At 35.7% G+C, this 26,635-nt stretch overlaps 1 protein-coding gene across 1 annotated transcript; it reads right to left on the bottom strand.

Annotated features, from left to right (window-relative positions):
- On the bottom strand, positions 1–23,637 carry LOC128780511 (NKG2-F type II integral membrane protein-like). The gene is made up of 6 exons (XM_071220794.1): positions 23,447–23,637; positions 22,980–23,075; positions 20,670–20,859; positions 2,265–2,315; positions 1,593–1,695; positions 1–27 (listed from the first exon to the last, which is right to left on the bottom strand). Exons 1-6 carry the CDS (start codon positions 23,631–23,633, stop codon positions 1–3), a joined length of 654 nt encoding a protein of 217 aa, XP_071076895.1. The 5' UTR covers positions 23,634–23,637.
- Between the last annotated feature and the right edge of the window lie 2,998 nt (positions 23,638–26,635).

Here is a 26,635-nt window from a genome sequence, read left to right as displayed (position 1 = left end):
TTAAACCGACATCAGTGTAATTATTGCCTGAGAATAAAGACAGAGACAGAAAAAGATCATAAAATAATTTTCAGAGACACTGAATAACCATCTTCTTAAATCTTATTTTTAAATATACAGACCCATGTGTATAAAGTTGTTTGTGTAGAAATGGTCATCTGCTGTAAATTATGCTGCGTCAACTAGGCAATGACGTAGAAAAGTGTAAACTTCAACTCTGCCTCACAGTATCACAAACACTGCATCACAAAATATAAATTCTCAAAGTATCACAAACCTAAATGTAAAAGTCCATCAATAAAGAAAGAAGATAAACCATAAAGAGTAATGCAGTAGATTATCTTCATGAACTTTGACTAACTTGTGAAATATGTCCAACATCATCACCAACACCCAAAACGAGATACTGGACTCTGTAACTTTGATAACTCCAGGTCACTGAAAGACTCCAATGTGAGAAGAAAAGTGTAATCAACAGTCAAGAAAGTCCTTTGTATCTCATAAATTCAGACAGAGTCATATCCAAAACATAATCACTTCTGAGAAGGAAAATTACAGGTAACAGACAGGAGAGATGGGCGAGAGACATGAACAGGCACTTATTCTCACAGTACAGAAGTTCACAGTGAATTGTGCCCTGAAAGACGTGTTCCATCGATCAGTATGAGGAAAATGCCTATTAATGTCATAGTGATGCTTTTATATAAGTGATCAGAACTGACGGCCTTAAAATTCCTGGTAGTACTGAGTTTTGGATCATGAAATGATTGGATATAATATGTATTTACACAGCAAACTAGAAAGTGCAGGGATAATTTCCATACACATATATTTCTGACCCTGCATTTCAGTCTGATGCACAAAGGCAATACATTTCAATTACACACATATAACATTAGAACAACTATATTTATAAATTATTACATTATTATAAAGATAGCATTCATAGTATTTATACTATAAAATTTATAGTATGTCAATTTATATGTTATGTGTATTATTGTATGTGAATTACTTTAAATATGATATATTATTTGGAAAAAGGACATATACAAGGATTTTTATTAAATAATTATTTTAACAACCACATATTAAAACATCTCTCTCCTGAGCATAATAGATTAAAGAATGCCGGGAATATACAATATAGCAGTGAAAATTACATCAAGTTCAAAATCAAGCAAAGATAATCTGTGATATAAAACATCAGAGTCGTGGTTGGTGAGGAGGGAGGAGACGCTATGAGAGAGAGCACAGGAGCGGGCTGGCAACATCTGTTTCATGATGCAATTTCACTTTGCAACACACACAATCATATCTATAGTCTCCGTGATGCCTGGTAAAATTATGTAGCAAAGTTTAGGAAAAAACAGCCCTAATAGAAGCATGATTGTCTATGAAAATCAAGAACTGGAAATTACCAAATGCACATAGATGGCATAAAGTAGAAATCAAATATTATTGAGTCAATAATAAAATATTAACATTCGTATAATAAATTATAGATATACACATAAATATGAATGAATTCTACAGAAATATAAAATAAAATACTCTCTTAAATGACATGTTGGAAACATTAAAAATCTTACCATTTCTTCTTCATCATCTATGTAGAGCAGGTTAGAGCTCTTAGAAGCACAGGCCGTCAAACTCTCATTCCACGTTTTTCGTTCAGTGCTGATGTAATAGCAGCTGTTGGAATACATTAACCACTCTGGTGGACATTGACCACAATGATATGCTGAGGAAAGATGGTGTATTGTTATCCAAGAACAATATGAATTTCAAAATGAAAATTAATTTCAGTATTTGCATAGGCATAGACACATTAGTGCATAATATATATATACCCTCACAGACTGTCATATATAAAGCATAATACACTCATACACACTCACACACACTCACAGAGAAGGGCCAGCCCCTCATTCCCTAATTTACATGCCCATATTAAGCAAACACACAAACAAAATTATCCATTTTCTATATGTCCTGAATGTCAATGAATGAAACCACATTTTTAGAACACCAAAATTATCTTTCAACCAATTGGCAACAATGAGTATGGTCAATTTAAATGAATATTTCTTCATATTTTTACAAAAGAAATACACTTTTCTATATTCAATATATGTACATTTATTGCTCCCTATTATAATTTGTGTTTCCCCTGCCCAAAAAAAAAGCCCTATAAATTTTGACCATGTTAGAGACAAGGTAGGAACTGTATTGATATCGGAACATAGAAAATAATTATGTACCTTTCTGGTTCCCTGTTGTCTGGTTCCCGGTCTTGTTCTCTGTCAGTTTCCCTGTTAAAATAATATGTAGTTTATATTATATTCAAGAAACAAGAATTATTCTGCACCAGTGTTACATTAGCTAGAAAAAGAAGTAATTATTATAAAAAATTAAATTCGATCTACATAAATCATAATACTTTTGTTTCTTACTTTGAAATGCACAATATTGTCTAGGATTAGAATAGTCTGGAATAAAATTGATTTTACCAAGAAAAATTATTGAATCTATGATAATATTGGGGAAAATATTTCAAAAGCCTTGAGAACAAAACTCCACAATCTCTTACAGTTTTGGTCTAATCAATGTGAAGAATTTATTTGTATTTCTAAATAAGGTGTCCTAAAGAATGACTTCAATTATAATACAAATACATATATATTGACACATAGGATATATACATACATATATTTATAAATTACTTTCTAAATTGTTCTGATATTTATACTTTGAACAAATTTTGTGCAGAGTAACAATTTTGCTCTTAGTCTATAGGCATATACTTTAAAATGAAACTGTATTCTATAACATCATGAAGAGTTTAGAGGCTCTGATGAACATAAAAATAATGAATTTTTAACTGAACACAATTTAATTTAAAAAAACAAAAATTAACCTATGTATACATATATAGACATACATATATGTATATATATCATTATGTATGATATACATATGTCAGCATAATATCTATGCACAGTGACAGGCTGATACATACATATAAAGGAGGAAGATTTCACATCCGCATCATGGAGAAAGGTCATCTCTCATCCCCTAGTATTGGTGCCCACATTAAAAAACTACAAACAAATATATCCATTCTCTAATGCCTAGGACATCAATGAATGCAACCACTTTTTATCTAGCACAGCAATGTTATTTGTTCATCTTTTACAGCCACAGGACATATAAGCCAATTGGTCTCAATGGGTAAGTGATTTTATTTTATTCATTTATTTTTTATCGTCACACGAGGATATGCTCATTGATTTTAAGGAGAGAGGAAGGGAGGGAAGGACAGAGACAAACAGTGATACGAGAGAGAAACATTGATGAATCACCTCTTGTACATGCCACGAACAGGGATCGAACATACAACCTAGCTTTGAGCCTTGACCAGGAATCAAACCTGCTGTCTTTTGGCATATGGGATGACATTCCATTCAGTGGCTCAGCTGAATTTACTCTCCTATAATCATTATTTATGAACACTTATTGCCATATTTTATCATTTATATTCTCCCTCACAAAGTATATTATATTTGTGCCTTCCCTGAAACAGAGAAAATATGAACGGTACTAAAAACAGAACTTTGAAAATCGTAATGTATCTTTTCCACCCTTGCTGCTGTGGACACATTGCTCCTCTCCAGTCCTACGGTACCCAGAAAACGTTACAGGGATCCTGAAAATAAGAATTGGTACTGACAGAATTAAAACGTCATCATTTTAGTTTCTTAGTTGGAAATTTGGTGCATTGTAGAGGAGCAGCAAAATCTGAAATAAAACTGATTTCACCAAGAAAAATTGATACAGTAATAAAGATTTAGGGGAAGAATATCTCACAAGACTTTGGATGACACTTGACGGTTTCTAAAAATATTGGTTTAACCAATCTCAAGAATTAATTTGTATTATTCAATAAGGTCTTTTAGATTCCTAATGCATATGTTTGAGTAATGAAATCAAAATATACAAATAGATGTACAATCTCTCTACAATCATTCTCTTTATGGACTTGACAAATTCAGAAGGACATTCTGCATTTATCTAAATGCTGACTTTAAAAAAGAGCTCTATTCCATAATATATTAAAATGTTCAGAGGCACGGAGATTCATTAAAGTGAGAAGTTCTCTTAAATATTTGAAAAGCTTACTTACAGGGAAGAAGTAGTATCACTCTGGCTACAGTGAACACCAAGATGAGGCAGATGACTCCCAGGACCCCAGCCATGAGCTTCTCTGGAGGTGGTGGTGCATCGGCAGCGAGAGAAAAACACATGGAGACATTGCTTGGACAGTTTGCACAGAGAACCCCAATGAACAGGGAATCATATAAATAATCTTGAACCATCCCCAAATCAATTCCCCCACAGCCATCTTCCCCTCAGAATATAGCATTGTCAGGAAATACAATCCTCCATGAGTTGTTGGTCAAAGAGTACACCTTACAACAATGTCTGAATAAATGAGTCCTCAGATTTCATATTAACTTTATGAACTTTAAGCTCTGATCTTCGCAAATGAAAAAATATGTCAGCTAATTCCCTGCTCTTCTCCCCCACACGTCTTCCCTCCAACTGCACATCCCAGAACAGTTACACTGTGTCTATTAAATGTGCCACTTTGCAATGGCTCTCGTCATTCCCTTGAAGATCTTGAGAAGCATCTTGAAAGTCTTTTTCCCCAGAGGACATTTGCTGTTCGGTTTGTAAAGCGGAGCTTCTCATGCCCTTGCCTTTCCTTTGCTGTCTCCTGCAGTCCTTAGCCACATTCAGGTCTGAGTCGTTTTCTGGCTGGAGATCCATCTCTGCAGCTGAGTAACGTCAGGGACGGTGCCTCTGATGACAGTACCTCAGGGTTAATATGTGATGTGAACAACGACAAGATCCCTGGGAGAGGCAGTGTGGGTGGAGTGTGAGATAAGAAATAGTGCTCACTTTGCATTTCACCAACATGAAGCCTTGTTCTCATTGACTTAGAGATTTATATGTTTCCCAAAGAATAATTCGATAATTCTATGATATTCTATGTTTGACATGATATTACTGGTTGAAGCAATGAAAAGTAACAAGTTAGTGAAGAATAAAATAGTTCAGAATAACATCCTTATAAGTCAGATTCCACTGAAACATTTTAACACTGTTAGAATAACTGTGAAAACTACAATGCTGTATGAAAATAACAATGCACCCATTTAATGACAATTTCCAAATCCACTGTTTAAAGATTGAGTGTTCTAGAGTTGGAGGAAGAGTAGTGTTAGCATATATGGTAATTAACAATTAACTGATGTATTTAGACACTCAAAATTATTAGGTCAAAGGACAGAAGAGGTGCTATCAAATATTTTATTTGGAATAATTGTAGAGTTCTGAGAGATCAGTTAAATTTTAATGAAATATTTTATATGTTAAAAATGTTACATGAGACACTAAAGTTACCCAGTGCTCAATAAATAATAAAAGCAATAGAACATCAAAGGACATTTTAAAATACTTTACACCAGTAACTTGTAATTTATTTAATGGTTAAAATATGAAAACATAAAACACGGTAAATAAATGTGTTGTAGACCATTTTGGAGGAACAGTGTTGGGGCAAATGTCCAGGAAAATCCCTTCACTGCCACATTCTGTGAAGGTAGCTTTAGTGGGTAGTAAAACGTACTAAATCAGAAAATGCAGTTTAATAATTGAGTCACTGGATGCTGCAATGAGATCTGGAATGCAGTCTGGCTTTGACATTTACATGTACGATCTTTAGTGATTAGTAATTAGTGTCTAGCAACCTAGTTTGCTTAGTAAAGTGGGAATGAAAATATGTGAGATGCAATGCATGTAAAACACTTAATACTCAGTCTGACATTTACAAGCTTTCCAAAGTTACTTAATTTAAGTAATGAACACAATTGCCCTGTTACTCGATTCACTTCTATCAGACAGTGTAACGATTCCTGCCACGGGACTCTCTTATCAATACGGCATCTCTTTTTGCAAAGTTATGTTCAATTTCTAAACATCTTTTGATTGTTTATAATCAAGTTTAAATAACCATTTTACAGAGACTACTAAGTCTTGATTTTTACTGCAAGTCAAACACTTTTTATTTAGCCGAAATGCACTTTTGAAGAATTACATGTGACCTTCATGACTAAATGAATTCATTTTAAGAATCTATTTTTATGGTCTGGATTAAACATAAAGTAATACACATATATAATTATATCTGTTAATTATAAAATCCAAAGTTAACTGCCCCTTGGCATGAGGCTTACAGCTTTTCACTTAAGTTATCCTGATTTTCAAAGGGAAATATGCACGTCGTAGGCTTGCTAGTAATTTTCCATAGCCAAAAATTTGAATTTTTTTTCATATTTTACTCTATACTCTAAAGTATACAGAAATGAATACCAGTGTTTGATTTGATTGTATATTAATTGTACTTTGTTTCTAACACATCTAGCATTTGTAATGTCCCATTAAATGAATCAGGTCAGTAGGGAAATAGGAGAGTAGAGACACATACCTCTGGAAGCCAGAAGGTTGTGCATCCTTCACAGGAGACCTCGCTACTCCTGTCTACACGCAGTATCTGTGGTCCTCACAGACTGCCCCCTGCAGACTGAGAGTGAGGCAAAATTAGAAAAAAGTCAATTTCTCATCACTGTGTCACTTCAAGTTTCAACAGGAAATACTTACACTTGGGTAGTTTGAAGATGGTTTATCTCATCACACACCTGAGAATCTTGGAGACTGTGAGCTTGTAGAGTCATTTATTTTGTGCATTCGTAAGTGCCCCTGAGAAACCACTTGCATATTCCCAGAGATTTCTGGGACAAAAAACTTGACCACCCTACTCTTAACTTAATTCCATCTTAAAATTTACAAACGCTGATAATTTAGGCCTTGTTAAGAGTATCTTAGATGTTTCAGTCCTACTCTTGGACAAAGTTCTAGATACTGGCATTACTTAAATTTATTTATATGCTCATTGTCTCTTAGTTATAATGGAAAAAGATAAAATCACAATCCCATTAACAATAGGTACTCAATGATATTTGTCACTAATATTCGGAAGAATGACTGCATTTTCAACTTGGGATAACTGTCACAAATATTAATACCGAAATGTACCTCCTCAATTATCCTGTCCTTGTTTTTTTAAATGGCTGCACTAAATTTGTTATTTTTATATTTGTATTTCCCCTGATAAAAATCAGTGTCTCTGAAGGACAAAGCATTAAACAACATTGTACTATACTATAATGTAAGAGATTGAAATACAAAATTGCTAATTACTATATTATTCATTAATTCATCCTCCAGTCATGAATAGCTGTCTGTATTTTAATAGAAATATTTGTTGTAAGTGACAAAAGCCAACATGTAACTATAGGATGAAAACAAATGTAATTTTTAAAAATTTAACCTAACCAAAGTTGGGGAGGGCAGAAAAAGTAGTTTTGAAAACACAAGTTAAGTGACACATGAATCTCAGAAGAACTAAAACATTAAATGTGAGTCATCTAGTATGTACCAAATGGAATTATTTTCTTCCATCTCATATTGTACAAGGAAAGAGGAACTGTTTTTCTATTATCGGTACTGAGTTATAATTGTAAAATACCTAGGAATAAACCTAACCAAGGAGGTAAAAGACCTGTACTTGGAAAACTATACAACACTGAAGAAAAAAATTAAGGAAGACACAAACAAATGGAAGCTTGTACCATGCTCATGGAGTGGAAGAATTAACATTATCAAAATGGCCATACTACCTAAAGCAATTTATAGATTCAGTGCAATCCCTATTAGAGTACCAATGACATATTTCACAGATATAGAACAAACATTTCAGAAATTTATATGGAACCATAAATGACCCTGAATAGCTGCAGCAATTTTGAGAAAGAAGAACAAAGCAGGAGGGATCACAATACCTGATATCAAACTGTATTACAAGGCCACTGTAATCGAAACAGCCAGGTACTGGCTACGAACAGGAACATAGACCAATGGAACAGAACAGAGAGCCCAGAAATAAACTCAAGTCTTTATGGTCAATTAATATTTGACAAAGGAGGCAGCAGCATAAAATGGAGCAAAAACAGCCTCTTCAAAGGATGGTGTTGGGAGATCTGGACAGCTACGTGCAAAAAAATGAAACTCGATCACCAACTTATGCCATACACAAAAATAAACTCAAGATGGATAAAAGACTTATATTTAAGTCATAGCACCATAAAAGTCCTAGAGGAAAACATTGGCAGGAAAATCTCAGACATTCCACGCAGCAACATCCTCACAGACATGCCCCCTAAAGCAAGGGACATAAAGGAAAGAATAAACAAATGAGACCTGATCAAAATAAAAAACTTCTGCATGGCTAAAGAAAACAGCATTAAAATAAAAAGAGAACCAACAGTATGGGAAAACATATTTGCCAATGATACCTCAGACAAGAGCCTGACCTCCAAAATATATAAAGAACTCAGATGACTGCACTCCAGAAAGACAAACAACCCAATTAAAAAATGGGCAAAGGACTTGAACAGACTCTTTTCCAATGAAGACATACAGAGGGCCCACAGACATATGAAAAGATGCTCAGCATCACTCGCCATCAGAGAGATGCAAATTAAAACCACAATGAGGTATCATCTCACACCAGTCAGAGTGGCCAACATAAACAAATCAACAAACAAGTGATGGAGAGGATGCAGGGAAAAGGGAACCCTAGTGCACTATTGGTGGGAATGCAGACTGGTGCGGCCACTGAGGAAGACAATATGGAATTTCCTCAGAAAACTAAAAATGGAACTGCCCTTTGACCCAGCAATTCTGCTGCTGGGATTATACCCTAGAACCCTGAAACACCAATCCAAAAGAACCTATGCACCCCAATGTTCATAGCAGCACAATTTACAATAACCAAGTACTGGAAGCAACCGAAGTGCCCATCAGCAAATGAGTGGATCAAAAAATTATGGTACATTTACAAAATGGGATTCTACGCAGCACAGAGAAAGAAGGAGCTTATACCCCTTGCTGCAACATGGATGGAACTGGAGAGCATTATGCTAAGTGAAATAAGCCAGACGGTGAGGGACAAATACCATATGATCTCACCTTTAACTGGAACATAATCAACAGAAGAAAAAAACAAACAAAATATAACCAGAGACATTGAAGTTAAGAACAATCTAACAATGGGGAGGGGAGAGTGGGTAGGAGACAGTGAGGAGAGGGGATTACAGGAACTACTATAAAGGACACATGGACAAAATCAAGGGGGAGGATGGAGGTGGGGGAGGGAGGGGGGTTCGGCTGGGGTGGGGTGGAGGGATGGGGAGAAAAGGCATACACTGTAACTGAATGACAATAAAAATTTTTTTAAAAAGGGTCAGATGACTATGCTGTACACCTGAAACTATGATACAATGATACTGCATGCCAACTGTAATCGAAAACTAAAAGTTAAAGTAAAATTGCATTTGCAAAAATAAAAAGTTGTCCTGTAATATGGTTTGATCTCATTGCATAAGTGCAATTTTTAAAACTCCCATGAACAACCTCATTACTTATTACCTGTTATATTCTGAAAATAATTGAGATCAGAAAATCATGGGGTGAAAGTATGGCCTTTAAATAATACAATTCATTAACACAAAAGAACAGAAAAGCCAATGCACTTTTCCTAAGACTATAATATGCTTGTACATTTGGGTAAAAAAATTAAAGTTAGAAGTTTTTCTATTTTGGGAGGGTAAGTCCAAATTATTCAAAGCTTTAAGCTTAATTTTTAGGAAATCTGTTTTTTAATTTACTTCACAAATAAAATGAAGAAATGTGTTTATAGCATCAAAAAGTTATTTTACATTACAGCATTGGAGAGAGAATCGATAATCTGACTGATGTTTTTACTCTGTATGCAATTGGCTTAGCTGTTTGAATCAGTCCAATATGAGTTATCTGGGAAATACCCATTCAAAAGAAAATTATGCGGTCTCAGGTACAACAATGTTGCCATTGTTTTTGTAATTATTTTTCTCTGCTTTTCACTCTGTCCCTAAACTTTCAAAATCAGTAAATGTTATAGGATAGTGAAAACATGGCCTGATACTCAGAAACAGAAATAGGCAAAGAATCACCATTTGGTCTGGTCTCTCTACTTCCTTTTTAAGATCTTGTTTATTTATTTTTAGAGAGAGGGGAGGGGAAGGAGAGAGGGAAAGAAACATAATGTCTGGTTGCCTCTCACACGCCCCTTATTGGGGACCTGGCCTGCAACCCAGGCAGGTGGTCCTGATTGGGAATCAAACCAGTGACCCTTTGGTTCCCAGTCTGCCACTCAATCCACCCAGCCACACCAGCCAGGGTATTGTCTCTCCACTTCTCATGTGGTTAGTATAAAAGTATTTTTTAAACAAATCGTATCGTTGCCAGGTGCTGGATGTTATGAAGGAACTAGGGAAAGTGTAGTTGGTCTAAGCGGGTAATAAAACAGACACATTATAAACTATGTAAATTGTAGCTCTCAGTGTTTGAAAATCAGGTATGTTAAACAAAAGATTTGCCTTCAAATCAAATTGAATTTTGATAATTTCTGTTTTTCATTGTTGTCCAAGTACAGTTGTCACAATTTTTGCCCAGTTGCTCTCCCCTGCCCCACATGCCCCTGCTTCCACAGTCAGTTCCCACCTGTTGTCTGTGTCCATGGGTCCTTCACACACATTACTTCACTAGACCCTTCCCCTTCTTTCCCCTTTATGTCCCTCTCTCACCCCTCTGCTCACTCTCAGTGTGTTCATTATTTCCATGTGTCTAGTACTATTCTGTTCATTTGCTTTGTTCATTAGGTTCCACTTATCAGTGAGATCAAGTGGTATTTGTCTTTCACAGCCTGGCTGTTCTCACTTAGCATAACGTTCTGCAGTTCCATCCATGCTGTTATGAAGGGTAGTCATAGGCCATCAGCAATAAATCAACAAACAACCACACATGGAGAGGATGTGGAGAAAAGGGAACCCTAGTGCACTGTTGGTGGGAAGGCTGACTGGTGCCCTCACTGTGGAAAACAGGGCAAAATTTCCTTAAAAAACTAAACATGTTTGTTTTATTTTAAAGTGCTAAGAATGTTGAAAGACTTGACCTGTCATGGAGACATGGCTTCTCAGTGGACTGCTGCTTCTGATTTTATCACAGGACGTTTCCCCCTGTCTTCTGAGAGCCTTCACATCAGACTCCCAGTGTTTAACAAGCACCTTGATGGAAATGAGTTTTTACAAACAGCAAAGCAAATACTGTCTCCAGTAACAATGATACTCAGGCAAAAGATTTAGACATTAGTTCTGGCTGGTGTGGCTCAGTGGATTGAGCACCCACCTATGAACCAAAGGGTCCCTGGTTCAATTCCCGGTCAGGGCACATGCCTGGTTTGCAGGACCAGGTTCCCAGTAGTGGGCGCATGGGAGTCAACCACACACTGAAGTTTGTCTTCCTATCTTTCTTCCTCTCTTACCCTCTCTCTAAGAATAAATAAATAAAATTGAAAAAAGATTTAGACGTTACCATGCTTTTTTAAGTCATTTTCTAGTATCTCATCTCCACACTCCTCAAACCCCTGAATTAATGTCTACAAGAGACCAAGAATGTGACCTTATCTAATAGGGCCTTTGCAAATGGAAACAAATTAAGATAAGGTCATAATGGGGTAGGAAGGCCCTCAATTAATGTATATGATATCCTATGAGAAGAGGGACAATTGGACACAGAGAAAGACACACAGGATGAGAACAATGAGATGACAGAGGGAGAGATTGGAGTAAGGTATCTGGAAGCCAAGGAATGCCAAGGACTCAGGGCTACACCCAAAACTAAGAGAAATGCGTGATCCAGAGTCTCCCCTTGGTCTTCGCAGAGAAGATAGCCCTGTTGATGCCTTCTTTTCACAGGTTAAGCTTCCAGCTGTGACAGATTAAATATTGTTGGTGCAAGCCAGAAACCATTAAAATATATGAGTAGAAGACTCATGGGCAGAGACAAGGGGGTGGGGTAGACCATAGGGTGTGTGGGCACGGCAGGGGAGGGCAAAGGGGAAAATGGTGGGACAACTGCAATTGAACAATAATAAAAAATAAAAATAATAAAAACTGAAATAATAATAAAATGTATCATGTTCGGAGGTATAAGTGTTGCATGAAAACATTTTGAACACAGTTGGAATAACTGGGAGCGCCATCTGGGAGCACACTGCAATATCACTGGGTTCCACTGGGAACATAATCTTCAGATGAAGACATGAACTTGGTGTAAAAACTAGCAACGCTGACAAATTTGCCACCAATCATCACAGTACACAAGTGATACGGTCTCAAATACATTCTCCGTTCTCATAGCTTGTTATTTATTTCTCTTTTTGTTACTTACACTGAACATCTGTGAGGGGCAGAGCATTTCAGACAGACGCTTCAATCACTACGATGCTGCAGTCAGGGTCATTTCATGTCACAGAAGCAGCTGTTGAGGTGAACGGGGCTTTCACCACATGCGCACAAGTCACCGTTTTCCCAAGATCACCCAAAGAAGTTTGATCACATTTTTTCGAATATTAGCTTTGATCAACTGATTTCCTATTCAGATTAATTCTCCTGATCATTTCATTTGGTGATTTCTCCTCAAGTTTAGTGATTTCTATTTGTTTCCCTATACTGACAGTAGGTGGTTTAAATCTGAGAAACTATTTCTATCATTAAATGATGACTCCCTCGATTTCTAAGTTAACTGTGTTAAAATACAGGGAAACATGCCTGGCAGCACTGAACTGATGTGAGGAACATGGGCTCTGCAATGCATGTAGACATGTCGTATTCTGACCTCTGGGATCCATAACTCCCACAGGGGTCACAACTGCTGGCACACTCCTCCCTTCTGCACGTGTTTCTAGGGCTATTATTGCAGATCGCAATATTTTTCAGTGAATCTACATTTGTTTTTCTGAGCATTATGAGAAGAGTATACTTTGCAGAAAATTAACAAGGTTGGCCAAGTGACTGGTTTGGTTAGTATGATGTCTGTGAAAGTATCAGTTTGTGAGTTCAGAGCAGAGGCACTAAGTAGCACATTTCTGCCAGTTCTGTGGAGAGTGGCTAATCCCTGCTCTGAGAAGGGCACATATCAGGCAGCCCACTGCTCAGAGAGAAAAGATATAAAAAAGTCTGACCTGAATCTGTGGTCTGGAGCTGAGCCCATGCATGCTCTGCCCATGTCAACTGAAAGCCAAGCAAACCACACATGGGTAACTGAGAAAAATTGAGTAAAATAAATGCTTGTTGGCAAATGCCAATACAACTGGGCTGTTTGTAACACAACTTCAGTATTGGTGCAACTCAATATATTCATATATATCAAATGAAATTAATTTTGAATATTCACATATTTCCTCCATATGAACATAAGGAATAAATATAGAGAGTATCAAGACTATATATTCAAACAGATGAATATATAGGAACTATTAATTCATTTTGCACTTAATAAACAAATATGGGATCTCTTCCACTTGTAATCGAATTATAGTAATAATGTCATTTAATGATGTGAAATTAATAAATTTCTTCCCACATTCTATCAATAACTAATGTTTAATTCACATTTTACACTCTCATTTTTAACATTGTATTTTGTTCTATCAATGCAGGTTTCTCAGCATAGTACTTCAGAATGTCAAAAAGGAAAGACAAAGAATTGAATAAAACAACATACCTTCAGAAATAACTAAAATCCAGTACAGGAAAAAACCACATATGTAAGAGATATCAAGGGACACGAATTACTGCTCAATGAAACTACCAGTCTCTACAAAAAAAATGACCACAGTCGTTGATAATGATGCACTAAATAGATTCAGAAGGTATTTGTGTTGGTTTTGTTCTCTGATCAAATGAACTATAATCACATGGCTTTTCCATAGAAACCTTGGGTTGTTGCATAGTAACCTTGAGTGCCATTAACAGTTTAGTACTCTCTGCTCCAAATCTATACGTATTGTCCTTTTTGAGATTATGGCACCAGATCCTACAACCGTTTCTCCAGTCAGCTGGCTTGACGTTTTGTCCGGAAAGGGCACTGGGAGCAAGGACTCCTCTTCCTGGCTTCATGGTGTTTTGTCTCCTTTGGTGACAGCGCTGTGGTTGACATCTGCATGCATGCAGGAAGTGCTTGTGTATTCACCATCCAGCGAGTTTTCTCCAGTCTCTGCCTGCTGACACTTTGGCAGGGAGGTCATCCTACTTGCCAGTCCCAGTGTGAGATCTGTTCTCACCCACATCAGCCTGCAGACTGGGGACTGCTCTCTCCTAGAGCAGCCCAGTGAACGTGTCTGCTGTAAAGTGTTCTGTAGTGACACTGTCTGCCAGGAGGTCTGAAACCCATTGCTGCGGAGGCAGCCCTGGCTCCCATAGACTTCTTCCTTTTGGTTCTCTTCTTTAGTGAACCCTTTGGTACTTTTGGCAATTTTCTTCTACCCCTCTCTGCACACTATCCCCACCAAATACTTAATAATTCTTTAAATCATCCCTGGTTTCTCTCTCCTGACTCAACTACCTTACACACCTTATTATCCTGATGTATTCAGTCCTCATTTTCAGTGTTCAAAGGCTGCGGAAAAATATATTGAAAATGTATCTAAATTTTTCATATTATTTTAGACTTAGAAATAATAGTACTTGATATTATAATTCATAATTTATGCTTGATATCTTTTAATAAATAACAGAAGATTTAAAAATGTTTAATATGTACCTGGATATGTATTTTTAAAGATTAACATAAATATAGATTTTAAGACAATTCTCCAATTCCAAGGATGAAGTGTCAGATAAAGTATGAACTTTAAGTGACTTCGATGTGTCAGTACAGACTCATGCTCAGTAACGAATGTCCCATCTGCTGAGTGATGCTGATAATGGGGATGCTCTGCATGCAGGGGACACGGGGAACATGGGAAATTCAGTACCTTCCTCTTATGTTTGTGGTGAAAGTAAACCTGGGCTGAAATTTATTTCTTAAAAATCAGTTTTACAAAAACAATTCTTGAAGAAACTAGAAATGTGCTCTTTAGGGATGGTGAGAGTAACATTATACAAAATTTGTGTAAGCTAATGTGCCTGGTGCTTACAAACATATGTTTTTCTTTCTAAACAGGAGTCATAATAGAAATTGTGTCTGGCAAATTCCCAAAATACACAATTCTCTTCCAACTCTGAAGTTTTCGAAAATCTGAAATGCAGAGAAAGTAAATCATTAATCTGGACATATATAACTTAATAAGGTAATAAATAAACAAAATATTTACAGTAATATTTACATACTAAATCTGAATATTTCTTAAAACTTTTCTACAAAAACACTTACATATTTCTTCATATACTTGTTCACACATTGCTTTTTATCTCAGATTAATTCCTGATTTGAAAACGTGAGGGAATAAAATATGTGAGTTCTAAAGAAACTTACAGTTCGGAAGAGAGAGTTGTGCCGGTTGTCCACACCCAAGAATTATTGTTATTTCTCTGGGACAGTCCAATCCATGGATTTATTCTGAAAATTTCACAAAAATTCTATGAGAAAACAAATTTTATGAGAAATTCAGTAAAAGCTGGTATACTAATTTGTATTTATAAAAACAAACAAAGTTCGCTTGCAGTTGGAGGAAGAGGTGAGGGCTAAGGAAACTGCACAGCCCACCAACATCTGATGAAGTTAGTGAATAAGCAATTAATCACATCCTGCACTTCAGGAATTGTTGGTGACCCCACCCAACCAGCCCAGCATATCCGACATCCAAAGATCACATGCCCTTGTGTGGGAATATAAAGGACTCTGAATCAACATGGAACAGCTCAAGAATCACCCGAGTTCAGGCAACAGCTGCAGCAGAAGCAACAATATTCTAAACAATGGGCCGAAGAAACAGAGGAGTCCATGGAACAGTTTGATCCTTTCCCCCACCCTCAGTGAACAGCATGACAGGAAAATACAGGTTATTTCTTAGTGGCTGAATTCACAACATCACTGACCAACTCTCCAAATGCTAGCAGCTGAGAAAGAGTGTTTTGCATGAGTGGGGAGCCAGTGCCAGAGCATCAGGTGGAATTGCTGAGGAGACTCAAAAGAAAGGAATCTCGTGTTCTGGAAAAGCCAAACTCACCCTCAAGGTCAGGTGCAGGATGAGGGAATTACAGAGGATGCCCTTGTCTTATTCAGGAGAGAGACTTCTGTTAGGCAACCTGAAGCTGATATTATGGATATTATGAACTTTTTAAGATCTGGGAATGATAATTCATGAGCAAAGAGGTGTGATGGCATTGAAGCCACAGTTGGAAGTGCAGGGTTGCATGTCCAACAAGCCAACCAGCAGCCGTCCAGGGCAGCAGAATGTCAGGAGAAGAACCCTGCATGTGGCTATGAGATGCACAAACTTCAAAGAAAGATACAAATCTACAACTGCTCTAGCATGGGAATATAAAACAAAAGTCTAAACCTTTATATTTTATTTCATTTATTTTTTAAAATATTCTATTTATTTACTTTTAGAGAGAGAGGAAGAGAGGGAGAAAGAAAGGGAAACATCAGCTGCTTGCCTCTCCTATGCTGGATCCTGGACCAATCCCAAAACAACACAGGCACACTCTCTGACTGGGAATCGAACCCATGACATTTCCCTTTACAGAACGAAGCTCGACCAACTGATCCACACCAGTCAGGGCAACCCTTATATTTTAAATTACTGCATTTTCATTATTTTTCCTCTGGTTTTTTATTTGTACATTGAGAATTTGAATGCAGGTTTTGTTAGTATTAAACAATGAGAATGATATTGGACACTAATAAATTGCCCTTAGGAAAATGAGACATTGATATTTTCAGAGAACTGCTTTTGAAGAGCAATTTTAAAAAATGTTTTTGTTCTTCCAGTTCACATGCAATCTTGTTTTGGACCTGTGTATACCTTGAGAGGAGACCTCCCCAACTGACCGGGCACCCGTCAGACACCACACGTATTTGTTAGAATGTTGTTGACTATATTCTCCTTGTTCTGCTTTGCATTGTTGTGGCTGTTTTCAGAACTGGCAGTTTAACAACAACTTTTTGATAAAAGTTTCAACATGCACAAGTTTTTCAGCTACTCTTAATTTTCATATGTAGGGAATCATTTTTACCATTCTTCATTTAAAAAATTAGATGTATGCCAATTAACTCACTTCCTTTTTTAAATCAATGTTACTGTTTATAACTTTATTGTTATTGATTTGGGGGAGAGAGAGAGAGAGCAATCAGCTAGTTGGCCCACTGAGTTTGGCATGCCTTGGCAGCTTCTTGTGTGTGCATGACGGGGCATCCACCAGCAACCTGCGTGTATTTGGACAATGCTCTAACCTGCTGACCTACCTGGACTGGGCCTATGTCAATGCTGGGTTTTGTTTTAATTATTTTATTGTTGTTCAATTAGAGTTGTCTGCACTTTCCCCTCACCACTCCCCTCCTACCCCACCCAAATCAATGTTGTTTTAACATTCTAATCAGAATACAGAAAGAGAATTATATAGGCTAGAGTTTGACTTTTATAATATTTTTATATAGCAGTTTAAAACAGGCAATGCTTTATGTGGCAAGCTATGAGACTTCAAATGGGATCAAATGAAATATTAAATAACTAAATTGTATATTTGCAACCTAAATAAAGATGATTTTAAAAAAGAAAAACCAAATAGAGTAACTTTTATATATTGGACACATTAAGAAAATGTATTAATATGATGAGGTAAACAGACAAACCTTGCAATTTTAAACCTCTGAAATTTGATCAAAGTGTGAAATGACATGAGCATTTATTGTTGGAAAAAGCAGCTAGCAATTCCTGTAAACACAGAGCAAATCTGTAGTCTTCGTGTCTAACATTTTTGCCATGTCTCCCCTGACACCCATCTCAGTTCATGAGTAAGAAGTGTAATTTTCACTATTTGGGGAACGCTAACACATCACTGCTGTTGCCACAGGGGAAGTCTGACTAGCTTTGGAAGGGGTGGTTAAACTGTCCACTCCTTTTTCAGGTCAAAGTGATGAATTTATTAGGTTAAAAGTGAGGTAGACCATCCTCTTTCTAGCCCGTTTGTGTCAAGCATAGCACCAGCTATAGGTATAACAGGAAGGCACTCAACGTGAGAGCACAGTGCAAGAGGTGATGTTAACTCTCAACACGGACTTGGTTCACGGGGAAAATTTGCACTATGGAGAAGAAACAAAGATGATTCAGTACAAAATGTAAGCCAATGTTGATTTCAGTACTGATTTTAACATCATGAGTACTGCCTTACAAACACACACACACACACAAGTACATCAAGCAGCAGAGGGCGGAAGCCATACTGACTGAGGTATTTGGATACATTTTAAAATATCATTGGTTGTCAAATAAGCTATGCATACCCAAGGGGAATCCCTAGCAATTGAGCCTAAAAAAAGAAAAATAACAAGAATTTGAGAAACTGGGTAAGCACACTTCAAAAGAGATGATTCTACAGTACTAGTTTACTTAAGTTACAAAAATATAAATCTAGTAAACATGTAGGAGGATCCATGTTTATTATACTATATTATTGAAAATGTGGACTTACCCAAATTTTAAAACCATGCAATAAACTGAGAAATACCTTCCATACTCAGGGGCATAAATCAGCCATACAATATAACTTTCACTGGGAGAAGATGTTGGATTTATTTTACAAATATTCAGTAGTAATTTTTATAAAGAAATACTTACCTAGTATTTATTTTTAAAATTATGTTCAAATAACCATATGAGAATATGATGGCAGTGATGGAAGTAAATTAGGGAAATAAAAACTATATGAATAAATCAAATAAAATTGTCAGTTGAAAAATCATTACCTATCTTAAAAAAGTCAATACATTTACATAGATATTAAGATGTAGAAGAAAGAATTGATGAAATAAAGATGGAGCGATAGAATGATTAATTCCTGAGGGTGGAGAGAAAGAGAGAGAAAAATTAATGGAGTCACAGAGACCTTTAGAACTTTATCTGTAAAACTGACATTGGTGTAATTATTGCCTGAGAATAAAGACAGAGACAGAAAAAGAACAAACAATAATTTTTGAGACACAGTGAATGATCATCTTCTTAAATTTTATGTTAAAATATACAGACCCATGTGTATAAAGTTGTTTCTGTAGACATGGTCATCTGCTGTAAATTATGCTGCATCAACTAGGCAATGATGTAGAAAAGAATAAACTTCATCTCTGCCTCACAGCATCACAAACACTGCATCACAAAATATAAATTCTCAAAGTATCACAAACCTAAATGTAAAAGTCCATCAATAAAGAAAGAAGATAAACCATAAAGAGTAACGTAGTAGATTATCTTCATGAACTTTGACTAACTTGTGAAATATGTCCAACATAATCACCAACACCCAAAACGAGATACTGGACTATGTAACTTTGACAAGTCCAGGTCACTGAAAGACTCCAATGTGAGAAGAAAAGTGTAATCAAAGTCAAGAAAGTCATTTACATCTTACAAATTCAGAAAACAGTCATATCCAAAACATAACCAATTCTGAGAACGAAAATTACAGGTGACAGGAGAAATGGGCGAGAGACATGAACGGGCACTTCTCATTATCACAGTACAGAAGTTCACAGTGAATTGTGCCCTGAAAGACGTGTTCCATCGATCGGTACGAGGAAAATGCCTATTAATGTCATAGGATGCTTTTATATAATGATCAGTACTGATGGCATTAAAATTGCTGACAGTACTGAGTTTTGGATCATGAAGCTATTGGATATAATATGTATTTACACAGCAAACTAGAAAGTGCAGGGATAATTTCCATACACATATAATTCTGACCCTGCATTTCAGTCTGATGCACAAAGGCAATACATTTCAATTATACACATATAACATTAGAACAACTATATTTATAAATTATTATATTATTATAAACATAATATTTACAGTATATCAATTTATCTGTTATATGTATTATTGTATATGAATTACTTTAAATATGATATATTATTTGGAAAAAAGACATACACAAGGATTTTTATTAAATAATTATTCTTAACCACATATTTAAAACATCTCTATTCTGAGCAGAATAGATTGAACAATGCCAGGAATATACAATATACAATATAGCAGTGAAAATTACATAAAGTTCAAAATTAAGCACAGATAATCTGTGATATAAAACATCAGAGTCGTGGCTGAGTGAGGAGGGAGGAGACGCTATGAGAGAGAGCACAGGAGCGGGCTGGCAACATCTATTTCATGATCCAGTTTCAGTTTGCAACACACACAATCACATCTATAGTTTCCGTGACACCTGGTAAAATTATGTAGCAAAGTTTAGGAAAAAAAGCCCTTATGGAAGCATGATTGTCTATGAAAATCAAGATCTGGAAATTATCAAATGTGCATTAATGGCATAAAATGTAAATCAAATATTATAGAGTCAAACAATAAAATATTAACACTTACAATAAATTATTAATATATACCAAAAAATGAATGAATTCTATAGAAATATAAAATAAAATACTCTTTTAAATGATATGTTGGAAACATTAAAAATCCTACCATTTCTTCTTCATCATCTATGTAGAGCAGGTTAGAGCTCTTAGAAGCACAGGCTGTCAAACTCTCATTCCACGTTTTTCGTTCAGTGCTGATGTAATAGCAGTTGTTGGAATACACTAACCACTCTGGTGGACATCGACCACAATGGTATGCTGAGGAAAGATGGTGTATTGTTATCCAAGAACAATATGAATTTCAAAATGAAATTTAATTTCAGTATTTGCATAGGCATAGACACATTAGTGCATAATATATCTATACCCTCACAGACTGGATATATAAAGTATAGTATACTCATACACATTCACACACACTCACAGAGAAGGGCCGGCCCCTCATTCCCTAATTTACATGCCCATATTAAACAAAAACATAAACAAAAATATACCCTATGTCCTGAATGTCAATTAATGAAACCACATTTTTAGAACACCAAAATTATCTTTCAACTAATTGGCAACAGTGAGTATGATGAATTTAAATGAATATTGCTTCATATTTTTACATAAGAAATACACTCTTCTATAATCATTATTAATGTACATGTATTGCCTGGTATTATAATTTATGTTCCCCCCACCAAAAAAAACCCTATAAATTTTGGCTATGTTAAAGACAAGGTAGGAACTATTAATATCAGAACATAGAAAATAACTATGTACCTTTCTGGTTCCCTGTTGTTTGGTTCCCTTTCTTGTTCCCTGTCCGGTTCACTGTAAAATAATATGTAATTTATATTATATACAAGAAAGATCTCACTTTTAACTGGAACCTAATCAACCAAAGAGAAAAGCAAGCAAAATAAAACCAGTGATATTGAAATTAAGAATGATCTGACAGTAACCAGAGGGGAGGTGGGGAGGATGATGGGGGGAAGGGTTTTTCAGGGAAAACTACAAAGGACACCGGGACAAAACCAAGGCACTGGGGTGGAAACAGGGGAGGGAGGTGGGTTTAGCTGGGGTGGGGGGAAATGATGGAGGGTAAATGCAGACAACTGTCATTGAACAACAACAAAATAATTTTTTTAAAGAATAAATTCAGAAAAATAAAGAATTGCTGTAGAAAAAAAAGAAATGAATTATTCTATTACATTAGCTAGAAGAAGAAGTAGTTATTATAAAAAATTAATATTGATCTACATAAATCATAATAATTTTGTATACTATTTTGAAATGTGGTATATTGTCTAGGATTAAAATAACTGGAATAAAATTGATTTTACCATGGAAAATTATTGAATCTATGATAATTTAGAAGAAAATATTTCAAAAGCCTTGAGAACCAAACTTCACCAATTCTTACACTATTTGTATTAATCAATATAAAGAATTTATTTGCATTTCTCAATAAAGTGTCCTAAAGCATGCCTTGAATTATAACACAGGAATATATATGGATATATGGGATATATATGTATGAATGTGTATATATACACATATATAATACTTTTTTGAAATTTTTATTTATTATTTATATATTTATTGTTGTTCAAGTACAATTGTCCCCATTTTCACCCCACCTCGTCCCCCCACCCCATCCATCCCCACCTTACACCCTCGAATTTACCCCTTTGGCTTGGTCCATGTGTCCTTTATACATGTTCCTTGATGGCCCTTCCCATTTCTCCTCCATTATCCCTTTCCCCTCTCCCCTCTGGTTACTGTCAGTTTGTTCTCTAATTCACTTTCTGGTTATATTTTGCTTGTTTGTTTTGTCAATTAGGTCCACTTACAGGTGAGATCATATGGTATTGTCTTTCATGTCCTGGGTGACCTCACTCAGCATAATGCTCTCCATATCTATCCATGCTGTCAGGAAGGGTAGGAGCTCCTTCTTTCTTTCTGCTGCGTAGTATTCCATCGTGTAAATGTACCATAGTTTTTTTATCCACTCATTTAATGGCGGGCATTCAGGTTGCTCCCAGCACTTGGCTATTGTAAATTGTGCTGCTATGAATATTTGGGAAAATATATTTGCCAATGATACCTCATACAAAGGTTTGATCTCCAAAGTATATAAAGAACTCACATGACTCCACTCCAGGACGACACACAACCCAATTAAAAAATGGGCAAAGGACTTAAATAAACTACTTTTGTAATTAATGTAGGCATTTACACCTTGGACAAATTCAGAATAACAGTTTTGCACTTAGTCTAAAGGCATACTTTAAAATGAGAGTTCTATTCCATCATATTATGAGGTGTTTGGAGGCACTGATGAACACAAAAGTGAAGACTTTCATACAATCTTACAATAATTTACTTACTGTAAGGAACAGCTGTTGTTATCACAGCGCACGTCAGGACAAGGCAGATGACCCCTAGGATCCCAGCAACGAGCTTCTCTGGAGGTGGCAGGGATGCTGCAGGGAGGGAAATGGAAACACTGAGAAAGGAGGGATGGAGATAATTGTTTGGACAGTTTACACACAGAGAATCATATCCATAAACTTGGACCCCAAACCCATATCTACCACTATAATCTTCCTCTCAGAATGTATCAATGCATTTTCACTAAATAAAATGCTGTACAAGTTACTGATCAAAGACTAAACCTACAACAATGTCTGAATAAAATTAGTCCTCAGCTTTCATACTAACATACCACATTCCAACCTCAAGGTCTGATCCTTAAGATAAAAAAACTATGTGAGCTTATCCCTACTCCTTCCCACACGTCTGCTCCCAGCCGCACATCCTAGAACAGTTATGCTGTGTCTGTTGAATGTGGTACCTCTGCAGTGGTCATTCTCGTCACTCCCTCGAAGATCCTGAGAAGCAGTTTGAAGATTCAATTCTGCATAGGTGAGTCCCTGCTCAGTTCCTGGAATGGAGCCTTTAGTGCCCTTAGGTTTCCTGTGCTGTCTCCTTGCGTCCTTAACCAGATTCAGTTCTGCATAGGTTACTCTTTGGTCACTCATCTCTGCAGCTGAGCGGTGGCCCAGACTGTGCTCTGCAATATGTGTGCTTACGAATAAATGTCACACGCCCTGAAGACATCCCTCACAGTGACACTGGGCGGGGTAGAGGGGGAGTCTCGGGCTCATTTCCCAGTTCAGAATCTGATGTTGTGCTTATAGGTTTCTTAGATCTTTAAACAAGTGCCTCAAGGTAGAAACAATGTTTAAGATATTCTGACAATATATTATTTGTTTGAGCAACAAAAAACTGTATGTTAGTGATGAATAAAATAATTTCATAAATAATAACATCCTTATTTAATTAAAGTCAGATTCCACAGAAATATTTTAACACCATTAGAATGCTAGTATCAAAAATTAAGTGCTATATTAGGAAAAAGACTCACAATATTTATGATAAATTTGAAATTGAATAATGATTAAAGGCTGAGTTCCCTCAAGATGGGGCACTAATCATGTTGGCATATCTAGTCATGTTCTGAGCTAAATTTTTATTTAGTGACATACATTTATTCATTAGAGAGAATGAGTTGTTATCAAATGATCTTTTATTTTGAATGATAAATTATTACAAATAAAAACGTTTCATTTGTTAAAAACCTGTCCTGCTACACTTATTCAAGACCTAAACAATATTGACAAAAAAACAACTGTGAAATTTTTTTAATATTTACATTACACAAGAAATTGGCCCCTGAGTTAAGGGCAAAGTTATAAAAGCATAAAATGAGAAATAAGTGTGTGCAAATCATTTATGTTAGAACACTGTTGTTTCAAACTCTAAACAGTTCCCATGCATGTTAAACTCAGGGTGCCTTCAGCTGTGTGAGCCATAGTAATGCATCAGATGGTGTAACTTAATAGTTCAGTCAACGGGCTCAGTGGCCAGTGAGTTCTAGAATTAATTCTGGCTTTGGAATTTGCTATGTATGACCTTTACAATGCTCCTTAGTGTGTAGAAACTTAGTTTACTAATATAAAGTGGGAATAAAAATGTGCAGATATAATACATGTAAAACATTTAATATTTCATCTTTTCTAAGCTCTCAATAACATTGTGTTACCCTAATTATAATTTGAACACAAATTATATGTTATTTCTGATTCATACCATTTGAATGCCTTAGCTTTGATTCACTAGAGAAAGTGTCTGTCAGTGTGGTATATTTCCTAGCAATGGTAGCCCATTTTTTGAAAAGTCTTTTGATTGTTTATAATGAAGCTTCAATTAGAATTTTATGAGAGTACTGCATCTTGATTTTAATAAAAGCTAACTGCATTTATTTAATCTAATTGATTGTATAAAATACTATGTTTTACCACCATAATTAATATAATTTATTTCAAAATATACTTTTAAAGGCTGGGCCAAATATAAAATTATATATAATTATATCTCTATTGATTTTAAAATTAAAAATAGATGTTTCTTTTTATAATTCTTATAGGATTTTTACTTTAAATTGCTTTGATTAACACACTCAATTATTCTTGTGTGTATACACTTGAGTAATTGTCCACAGGCAAGAATTTGAATAGTTCAAGATATCCTCCAACATATTTCACATTTTATTTTTGATTTTTTACTCTAAGTTATTTAAATTGAATACCAATGTTCCCTTTGATGTGACTGTATATTAACCATACCTCACTTGTATCACATCTTGCAGTGTAAACCACCCCCCCCACATGAGATGGGCTGAGAGAGAGACAGGAGAGTGGAGACACGTACATACCTCTGGAAGCCAGAGAGCCCTGCATCCTCTAGTGGGAGACCAGCCAACTCTCGTAAACAAACAATCTCTGTGGTCTTTCAGACTGACCTGTGAAGGCTCAGAGTGAGGCATGAGTGGAAAACAGATTTCTCATTAATGTGTCACTTAAGGTTTGAACAGGAAATTCTCACACGTGGGCTATTTTGAAGACTGTGTATCTCATCACACACCTCCAGAACCTAGGAGACTTTGGGCTCATAGTGTGTCATTCAGTTTGTCCTTTGGCAAATGTACCTGGAAATTGTCTTCTTAATCTGCAAGGTATCAGGGGGCAAAAGGCTGGACGACTTGTGCTGTGAACTTCCATCTTTATCACAGACTCTTAGGCCTTGTTAAGAATATCTTGCCTGTTTAAATTCTACTCCTACACAGGGTTATTTAATTTTGTCATTACATATTTCTCTTCCTTTTATTCTCATTATGTCATATCTATTATAAGGGAAACAATTCTAACATCATAATTCCTTAAACAATAGGTATTTAATGATACTTGTCACCAATAGTCTGAAAAATTACTACATTTTCACCTATATGGTAACTGTTACAATCCCTAATCCCGTGCTTTTCTTCTCAATTTTTCTGCCCTAGTTGTTAAAATTCCTTCAGTCATTTTATTGTTATTAATCATTATTTAGATTTACCTTGGTAAAGATAATATCTCTGTGAAGGATAAAATATTAAACAATACAGAATTACATCACCATGGAGAGATTAAATTACTACTTAACTAATAATTATATTTTTGTTGATTCATTTTCAAATCACTACTAATTGTCTGTAATCTAATAGGAATATTGGTCTTAAATGACAAAAGCACAAGTCTAACTATGTAGGGGGAAAACAAATGTAATTTAATGTTTTTCCTTATTTAAAAAATGGGAAGAACAGAAAAAGTAGGCTTCTAAAAGACAATTTAAATGACACGGGACCATCAAAAGAAATAAAAATTTACTGCATAATGTTTGCTTTGCATATATTGCAAAATGATTATCACAATTGGTTCAGATGGTAGCATCCATCTTCTCACAGAGTAACAATTAAACAAATAAAGAATACACAGGGTATTCACAGTGTGTGTGTTACCCAACTATTAGTCACATAGAAGCTGTCTATGTCATTAGACCAGCGATTTTCGACCCTTCACATCTCATGGCACAATTACTAATTACTAAAATTCTGTGGCACGCCAAAAAATTTTTTTTGCTGACATGAAAAAAGTACATATAA

This window comes from Desmodus rotundus, chromosome 3, assembly GCF_022682495.2.
Source record: "Desmodus rotundus isolate HL8 chromosome 3, HLdesRot8A.1, whole genome shotgun sequence".
Classification (NCBI taxonomy): Eukaryota; Metazoa; Chordata; class Mammalia; order Chiroptera; family Phyllostomidae; genus Desmodus; species Desmodus rotundus.
Note: the sequence above shows the minus strand (reverse complement) of the source record. Positions and strands in the feature narration are given on the sequence as shown.